The sequence below is a fragment of the Staurois parvus genome, unplaced genomic scaffold, assembly GCF_062004578.1.
Source record: "Staurois parvus isolate SC_StPar_1 unplaced genomic scaffold, SC_StPar_1.0 ptg000633l, whole genome shotgun sequence".
NCBI lineage: Eukaryota > Metazoa > Chordata > Amphibia > Anura > Ranidae > Staurois > Staurois parvus.
The window spans coordinates 691,559-701,360 of record NW_028318429.1 but is presented as its reverse complement, the minus strand read 5'-3'; the positions used below and the strand labels follow the sequence as shown (position 1 = coordinate 701,360).

General features: G+C 47.5%; 1 protein-coding gene across 1 annotated transcript; it reads left to right on the top strand.

Annotated features, from left to right (window-relative positions):
• Positions 1-244: 244 nt before the first annotated feature.
• On the top strand, positions 245-8,111 carry MEPCE (methylphosphate capping enzyme). Its single transcript, XM_089693437.1, has 3 exons — positions 245-922; positions 4,315-4,441; positions 7,821-8,111. The coding sequence occupies exons 1-3, from the start codon at positions 632-634 to the stop codon at positions 7,919-7,921; spliced, it is 519 nt and encodes a 172-aa protein (XP_089549563.1). The 5' UTR covers positions 245-631; the 3' UTR covers positions 7,922-8,111.
• Positions 8,112-9,802: the final 1,691 nt, after the last annotated feature.

The window sequence follows — 9,802 nt, the reverse complement described above, 5'->3', positions numbered from 1 at the left end:
AGCGGCAGGGATCGGACAGTCACCGGTCTATGGGCGTGATGACGTTAGGAACAGTCCATTCACTAGACCGTGGGGGGGGGGGGGGGGCAGGAGCGGCAGCGATCGGTCTTGTGCATAGGGGATCGGCGGATTAGGCAGGTATGTCTCTGCTCTGCAATCCCCTAGACAAAAACAAGCCGTTAACCCATGTGGTACAGACACAGCCCCACTGCATGGGAAAATAAACATTTGGCCCGGATGTCTTCTTTAAAGATGTAAAATCCAATAAGGAATGTAGACATGGGTACCAAGGGTGGCATGTGCCTCTTCTGGGGGGCAGCTGGTTGGACATCACTGAACCAGGGGTTATAATTCCACCTTTTGGCCAACCCCCCCACTCATTGTATACAGGGCTGGTGGGAGAGAGGCTGAAATTCGACCATCGTTTGCCCAGTTGGTTCATAAGTATTGGATACATAAAGTTGTGATGGCCTAAAGGAATCAGGACGGGGATAACGAGAATGCAGCAGGAGGAGTGAGAAACCCCTTTCTGTAGCATGGGGACTGCAGGATGGATGGTGGTAGAGCCTAGAGCTATGGTAAGGAGGTCTCTGCGCTCCTCTAGAAGTGAAGTCCTCCCCGGATCACATCAATGGGACTTCTGGGACATTTGGAAGTACTTGTGTCTGTATATAACGCCCCTCTTTCTCTCTCCACCCCGCAGGGTAATTATGTGGTGGACCGGGACGAGCTGGTGGAGGTGCAGCAGCCAGAATACGACGTCATCTTGTGCCTCAGCATCACCAAGTGGATCCATCTGAACTGGGGAGACGAGGGACTGAAACGCATGTTTCGGAGAATCTACAGACACCTGTCCCCGGGGGGGATCCTCATCCTGGAACCTCAACCCTGGTCCTCGTACGGCAAGAGGAAGAAGCTGACAGTGAGTAGAGCGGGGGTGGGGATGGATCTGTTTGAATGAAGTCTTATGGAAGCCTGGACTCCTGCCTAGGCATCTATAGCCTCACACGGGGCACCACAATTTCATCCTGACCCCACATAGGAAGTACAGGTCAGTTCTCTGGGTCCATATCCCAGTATGTTAAATGTGCATTTGGTTTCCTGATTCACAATAATGGGCCTCCCTAACCCCAGGGCCTTAAATGGGGGCCCCTGATTGATTTAGTTACCTTTGAACCCTCTCAGGTTTCACAATTTGTACTGACTGCAGTGCCTAAAATTGTATACAGGGGGCGATGCTGTGATAGTGTTACGTTTTTATGTCTGTTTATGTACATCCCAGAATATGACGTGTTTTGGCAGATGCTGCTTGACATTGAACCCTAACAGATTAACCCCTTCCTGCCTGTCCTTTAAATGCCTGGGGGCGGGAAGGATCTGCCATCATTGGTCCTCTCTGAGTGGTCACATGATTGGAAGCCGGTCTCCTGATCTTTAGACTGGACCAAGCGCCATCTTTGACAGCTCGGTGTTTGTACTGGGAGTGCATAGTGGGCACGCTCTCGGCACGGCTGCGCATGTGGGCATTAAAGGCCTCCCTTTTGCCACTGCACATATACAGTATCTCCCCGAAGTGAGTCCCCCCCTCACATTTGTGTCAATATTTGATTCTCTCTTTTCCTGTGACAACACTGAAGGAATGACACTTTGCTACAATGTGACGTAGTCAGTGTACAGCTTGTATAACATGGAAATTTGCTGTCCCCTCAAAATAACTCAACACACCACCATTAATGTCTAAACCGCCGGCAACAAAAGTGACTCCACCCCTAAGTGACAAGGTCCAGATTGGGCCCAATTAGCCATTTTCCCTCCCCGGTGTCATGTGACTCGTTAGTGTTACAAGGTCTCAGGTGTGAATGGGGAGCAGGTGGGTTACATTTGGTGTTATCTCTCTCATACTGGTCACTGGGTGTTCAACATGGCACCTCATGGCAAAAAGAGGTATAGACTCCAGAGAGAGAGAGATCTCCATGTATAATACATAAGGGGGGATATGATCACCATGTATAATACATAAGGGGGGATATGATCTCCATGTATAATACATAAGGGGGGGATATGATCTCCATGTATAATACATAAGGGGGGATATGATCTCCATGTATAATACATAAGGGGGGGATATGATCTCCATGTATAATACATAAGGGGGGATATGATCTCCATGTATAATACATAAGGGGGGATATGATCTCCATGTATAATACATAAGGGGGGATATGATCTCCATGTATAATACATAAGGGGGGATATGATCTCCATGTATAATACATAAGGGGGGATATGATCTCCATGTATAATACATAAGGGGGGGATATGATCACCATGTATAATACATAAGGGGGGGATATGATCTCCATGTATAATACATAAGGGGGGGGGATATGATCTCCATGTATAATACATAAGGGGGGATATGATCTCCATGTATAATACATAAGGGGGGGATATGATCACCATGTATAATACATAAGGGGGGATATGATCTCCATGTATAATACATAAGGGGGGATATGATCTCTATGTATAATACATAAGGGGGGATATGATCTCCATGTATAATACATAAGGGGGGATATGATCTCCATGTATAATACATAAGGGGGGATATGATCTCCATGTATAATACATAAGGGGGGATATGATCTCCATGTATAATACATAAGGGGGGGATATGATCTCCATGTATAATACATAAGGGGGATATGATCTCCATGTATAATAAATAAGGAGGGATATGATCTCCATGTATAATACATAAGGGGGATATGATCTCCATGTATAATACATAAGGGGGGGATATGATCTCCATGTATAATACATAAGGGGGATATGATCTCCATGTATAATACATAAGGGGGGATATGATCTCCATGTATAATACATAAGGGGAGGATATGATCCCCATGTATAATACATAAGGGGGGATATGATCTCCATGTATAATACATAAGGGGGGATATGATCTCCATGTATAATACATAAGGGGGATATGATCTCCATGTATAATACATAAGGGGGGATATGATCTCCATGTATAATACATAAGGGGGATATGATCTCCATGTATAATACATAAGGGGGGATATGATCTCCATGTATAATACATAAGGGGGGATATGATCTCCATGTATAATACATAAGGGGGGATATGATCTCCATGTATAATACATAAGGGGGGATATGATCTCCATGTATAATACATAAGGGGGGATATGATCTCCATGTATAATACATAAGGGGGGATATGATCTCCATGTATAATACATAAGGGGGGGATGTGATCTCCATGTATAATACATAAGGGGGGATATGATCTCCATGTATAATACATCAGTGGTTCATATAGTGAACTCGGTGTAGTTATTCCCCCTGAGGTCATCACAGAGGACAAGGGGGCACTCTTTACATCTGGAGGAAAAGAGATTTAATCTCCAAACACGAAAAGGTTTCTTCACAGTAAGAGCTGTGAGAATGTGGAATAGACTCCCTCCAGAGTTGAGTGTGGCAGCTCAGTGGATTGCTGTAGGAAAGTCCTGGATTCTTTCTTGGATACACAGAATATAGCTGGATATAACATTTATAGGGAAAGTTGATCCAGGGAATATCCGATTGCCTCTCGGGGGATCAGGATGGAATTTTTCCCCTGCAGGAGCAAATTGGATTGTGCTTTGCTGGGTATTTTTACCTTCCTCTGGATCAACTGTGGGTGTAGGATTGTAACTTATTTTTTTTTATGGTTGAACTGGATGGACTTTTGTCTTTTTTCAGCCACACTAACTATGTAACCTATCACGGGACCACGCTTGGAGTCACTGAGCTCCTGAGAGCGACCCATTCTTTCACCAATGTTTGTAGAAGCCGTCTGCATGCCTAGGGGGTTGATTGTATACACCTGTGTCCATGGAGGAGATTGGAACACCTGAATCACATGATATGGAGGGGATTGGAACACCTGAATCACATGATTGGGAGGAGATTGGAACACCTGAATCACATGATTGGGAGGAGATTGGAACACCTGAATCACATGATTGGGAGGGGATTGGAACACCTGAATCCAATCATTTGTAGGGGGGCCCAGTACTTTTGGCAATATAGTGTATGTGGAGCACAAAAAAGGAGAAGCCTCGTAGTGCAGTATTATAAACTTTTTTGATAAATGGCGATTGCACTTACATTTAAAAGAAATAAGTAAGCGGTATACAAAACAAAGCATCATCGTGCGTGATGACGTCACACTCTAGCTCTGTCTGACGCGTCTCTTCCTCTGGGATTGGAGGCTGAATGTGTTTTTTTTTGTCTTGTCAGGAAACCATCTATAAGAATTACAGTAGGATCTCCCTGAAGCCGGACCAGTTCACCTCCTACCTCATGTCTTCCGAAGTGGGCTTCTCCAGTTACGAACTGCTGGCTGCACCGTGTGCATCATCAAAAGGTAATCCCATAATCTGGCAGGTGTGCTGGACTTGAAATAAGCTGAGGTGCCAGCGCCCTGGAATTTTCATGGGGGAGGGCAATGTTGGGGCCCAGGCACTTACCCTGTTGGTGGGGGTGTGACACATGTCCTGCACCCACATAGCAAATTCAAGACCAAATGGCGCTATGCCAGTCTCCTGCAGTCTTGATGCCACATTGATGGCAATGTGTTGATTACATGGCATTTAACTGTGTAGCCCGTGTAAGACTTCCTTGCAATGTGAGTCCTGCATGTCCTACTTCCTACTGTGGGGTCACCAGTCTGCACTTTATTTTCTGGTATGTCCGGCCTGGGTGGGAGGGTTCCCTGTGGAATTGCACGCCTCTTCCTTATCAAGTGTCACATAGAACTACACATCTCATCATGCATTGGGATGGTAGTGACAATTGTGGGAGGATCTGTGGGTGGTGTCTTGGTAATGTTCTGTCACTGCCACCACGTGTGGGTCCGGAGAAGGCTGGAGAACTCATTAATAGTGGGCGGAGATTAGCACAGACCGGCAGGAAGTTTTTGCCCAATTAGAATAATACCGCCTACGGTTCCATTCATGCTGATGTGATCAGGCGCTGGCCAATGCCGGTCACCCTGCTGCACATAGAGCAGTCACAAGTGTCTGACCCTGGACTGGAAATTGCTAGTAGGAGGCTTCTGAAGTGTTTCTATGGTGCAGAGCATCAATTTATGATGACCAATCGCTGCTGCCCTCTCTCCAGAACCAGGGCGACCGGTCACGGCGGCCTCTCTCCCCGGAACCAGGGCGACCGGTCGCGGCCGGCCTCTCTCCGGAACCAGGGCGACCGGTCGCGGCCGGCCTCTCTCCGGAACCAGGGCGACCGGTCGCGGCCGGCCTCTCTCCGGAACCAGGGCGGCCGGTCGCGGCCGGCCTCTCTCCGGAACCAGGGCGGCCGGTCGCGGCCGGCCTCTCTCCGGAACCAGGGCGGCCGGTCGCGGCCGGCCTCTCTCCGGAACCAGGGCGGCCGGTCGCGGCCGGCCTCTCTCCGGAACCAGGGCGGCCGGTCGCGGCCGGCCTCTCTCCGGAACCAGGGCGACCGGTCGCGGCCGGCCTCTCTCCGGAACCAGGGCGACCGGTCGCGGCCGGCCTCTCTCCGGAACCAGGGCGACCGGTCGCGGCCGGCCTCTCTCCGGAACCAGGGCGACCGGTCGCGGCCGGCCTCTCTCCGGAACCAGGGCGACCGGTCGCGGCCGGCCTCTCTCCGGAACCAGGGCGACCGGTCGCGGCCGGCCTCTCTCCGGAACCAGGGCGACCGGTCGCGGCCGGCCTCTCTCCGGAACCAGGGCGACCGGTCGCGGCCGGCCTCTCTCCGGAACCAGGGCGACCGGTCGCGGCCGGCCTCTCTCCGGAACCAGGGCGACCGGTCGCGGCCGGCCTCTCTCCGGAACCAGGGCGACCGGTCGCGGGCGCCCCCTGTCCGGAACCAGGCTTGGCCGGTCGCGGGCGCCCCCTGTCCGGAACCAGGCTTGGCCGGTCGCGGGCGCCCCCTGTCCGGAACCAGGCTTGGCCGGTCGCGGGCGCCCCCTTTTTCCGGAACCAGGCTGACCGGTCACATCTGTCCTCTCTCTGGAACCAGAAAGTAGTTTTTTTTCCCCTTTGTAGAACTGGTGGAACTTTAAAGGCAACTCAAATCAACAGAAGAAAAAAAATCTACAAAAAGCATTTTATTACAAAAGTTCATAAAAATTCACTTCACAAGGACAGAAAGTGATAAAAACAAAAAAGGCTGCAAAATACAGTGTACAGGTATGCATTTGGTGTAAGCCTGAGTCCTTCTAGGAATAATAGAGATGGACAAATACGGTATCTTCAGTAGTTTTCTGATGCGTTTCAGAAAACCTATTTCTTTCATCAGGGGTGGACTAAAGAAAAAGATGGTACAATGGAACTCCATAATGCAGTCAACAGTAAGAATACATACAGCAAGGGTTACGAAAATACCATGTTGAATAGGCCGTGAATTACATACCATCCAGTATTAATGTTGTTCAAATACCGCCACATAGAATTAAAAGACTTCTGTTAGTCACTGAAACCGCCACTGGCGCCTTGCTACTGCAAGGGGTTTTTGTGCCCAAAGTTTGGCTTTAAATGGACACTGTGTTCCCTGATGCTCCTTTTGTGGCCACCAATTCACAAATACCCAGTACTTCTATTTATGGGGGAGCATGTGACCTCCTGCCATGGTGCACTACTCGGGTCTAGTGGCCATTTGCTAGGCCTAAGCACATAAACTTGACAATCCTTGCAAGCTCTAAGCATGTGATCTCCTGCCATGGTGCACCACTGGGGTCTAGTGGCCATTTGCTAGGCCGAAGAGCTTGAAAGGAGCATTGTGTGAACGTGCCAAGCATGTGATCTCCTGCCATGGTGCACTACTGGGGTCTAGTGGCCATTTGCTAGGCCTAAGCACATTCACGCGATGCTCCCTGCAAGCTCTTAGCATGTGATTTCCTGCCTTGGTGCCCTACTGGGGTCTTGTGGCCATTTGCTAGGCCTAAGCACACAAACACTTGACAATCCTTGCAAGTGCTAAACATGTGACCTTCTGCCGTGTTGCACTTCTTGAACCTAGTGGCCATTTGCTAGGCCTAAGCACGTTCACACAATGCTCCTTACAAACTCCTCTCCAGTGCTTTTGCATCAAAAAGAACCTGGTGATGAAGAGTATAAAGTGGTTGTTAGTGGGCTTTACAGTCACTTTCTCCTGAATGGGCAAGGTGATGAAAGGATCTCTCTAAAACCAAAAATTGGCTGGAGTTTACAGAGTCAGTCCACCCAATGTACTTTAGCTGGGGTCAGGTCCCCATAAGGACGTCTTGGACCAAATGCTGTAGCTGGACACTTCTGTTCCTGACCACCTTGTGAGAGGTCGTGCCCACCATGGGGCATTTCCTCTCCTGTTGGATCTTCTGCAGTACCACAGCTAAGGAGGAGCAGGAAAACCCCAAGATCAGCAGGAACTCCTTGTTGGTTGAAGCGACCCTTGACCTGTTCATAGTTGTAGTTGGGACTCCAGATTCTCCTTGCCGTTGTCCTGCACTCTGCTCCTGGGCACCTTGTGAGAGGTCCTGCCCATCATTGGGTTGTTTCTTCTCCTCCTGTTTTAATATTTCATAACACCAAATGGAGTGGGAACACCATAAGCATGGTAAGAACACCCCAAGATTGGCAGGAACACCTAGTTGATTGGCGTGACTCTTTTCCTGACCCAAGTTGTACCTGATCACCCTGTTGATCCTCTGGTTTCAGGAATAGGATTGTGAGAATATGTTGCTGACTCTCCAGTAATAACATGTCTCCGCCTCCTCTCTCTCATTGCAGGGTTCCAGCGTCCAATCTATGCTTTCCACAAATCGGGTGCCCGAGAGGATCTTCCTCCACCATCTTCACCATGCAGCGCGCCGCCTCCTGTTCAGGCCTAGGAGCGGACGGGATTCTATTTTTTGTTTTGTTTTGTTTTTTGCTTTTGTAATAAGCTTCCTGGTTTGTTTGTTTTTTTCTGGTGGGTGGGGACAAAAAATTTATTTTTTAAGAAAAGTTTGCATTTTTTCTTGGGGTTTAAAAAATTTGCCTGTTTTAGGAATATTTGCAAAAATATAATCTGTTATTTCATGTTGGTGTTGTGTCTTCTGTTACAGCGGAGGGAGGAGATGATTGTGGGGCGGACTGGACTATGTCCGGACACCTCGGGGGGAACAATTGATTGCAGTTGGTTGTGTGTAAAGCTCAGAGATCGCTTGTGAGGACCTCTAGTGGCAGCTGGTGGAGTTCAACGCAAATGAGTAGCAACAATAGAAAACAAACTTCTGCACGTCCTGAAAAGATACAATGTATCCAATAACTTATTTTGGTAAAACAGGTTACTTTACAATGCTATCTTATTAAAGAAGAATTCCAGGTATGGATATTATATAGTTACATTGTTTCGGTTTGGACCAATGTAACTATGTACACTGCTCAGCATAAATGAGTACACCCCTTTTTGAAAAGTAAGATTTTAATCAATATCTCAATTTCCAAATTTTGAGTTTTATAGAACATTTATTCGGCTCATTATATGGAAGGAAGGTTAATAATAGAACTTAGATTACAAAATCTTCAGTTTTACTGAAATTAGTTGCTGCAAAAATGAACCCCCCCCCCACAGAAAAAACTCCTCCATCTAGTATTTTGATTGGTAAGGGCAGCACCAAGTCTTCTAGGCATGGAATGAACAAGTTGGTGACATATTGCAACATCGATCTTTTTCCATTCTTCAAGAACGACTTCTTTTAGAGGCTGGATGGAGAGTGAAGCTCAACGTCAGAATCCCCCATAGGTGTTTAATTGGGTTCAGATCAGGAGACATATTTGGCCACTGAATCACGTTCACCCGGTTCTTCTTCAGAAATGCAACAGTGGCCCCAGATGTGTGTTTTGGAGCATTGTCATGTTGGAAAAGTGCACGACTGCCAAGGACACGGAGTGATGGATCTATATTGAAAGAAGATGCTGCCATCTGTGAATTCATATGTTCAATGAAATGCAGCTCCCCGACACCAGCAGCACTCATGCAGCCCCACAGAAGGACACTGCCACCACCATGTTTCACAGTAGGCACCATGCATTTTTCTTTGTACTCCTCACCCTTGCGCTGCCATACAGTTTTGAAGCCATCAGTTCCAAAAACATTTATCTTGGTCTTATCACTCCAAAAATGCAGTGTCCCAGTAGTCTTCTGTTTCAGCATGGACCCTGGCAAATTCTTGGCATGTTTTTTTAGTGCATGGGCTTTAGGACAGTTTTCCTTTGTGGACGACACCCATGCATGCCATTTCTCTGCAGTGTATGCCATATTGTGTCATGGGAAACCATCACTCCAGCTTTGCTTTCTACTTTTTTAGCCAACTGCAGTGAACTTGCATGGCGATTTTCTTCAACCCTTCTCCTCAGAAGACACTCCTGTTGAGGTGTTAACTTCCATGGATGGCCTGGATGTCTCTGTGAGATGGTTGCATTTTCATCTTTGTTACATTTTTGTATCACTTTTACTACAGTATTCTAAGGAAAGCTTTGCTGATCTTCTTGTAGCCTTTCACCTTTCTAAAGAAATTATTTTCTTTCTTGTGTAAAGAAATGATTTTCTTTCTCAGGCCTTGTGACATTTCACTTCCATGTGGTGCTGTTGCTGACAGCATGAAATGGGCGGGGTATTGTTAAGTAACGCCCTTTTTATAATCTGCTTTCTGCTGGACTCCTGTTTAATAAATAATTAGACTCACCTGTAGCTGAATTATTTTTAATTAGGATTTTGTTGTCTAAAA

What these genes read in the sequence shown, in the direction of transcription:
- MEPCE (XM_089693437.1), top strand. Translation starts at nt 632, where the DNA reads ATGGGACTTCTGGGACATTTGGAAGTACTTGTGTCTGTATATAACGCC. An exon ending in GCAAGAGGAAGAAGCTGACA is followed by an intron (nt 923 to 4,314) that starts GTGAGTAGAGCG and finishes TTGTCTTGTCAG; the next exon opens with GAAACCATCTATAAGAATTA. An exon ending in ACCGTGTGCATCATCAAAAG is followed by an intron (nt 4,442 to 7,820) that starts GTAATCCCATAA and finishes CTCTCATTGCAG; the next exon opens with GGTTCCAGCGTCCAATCTAT.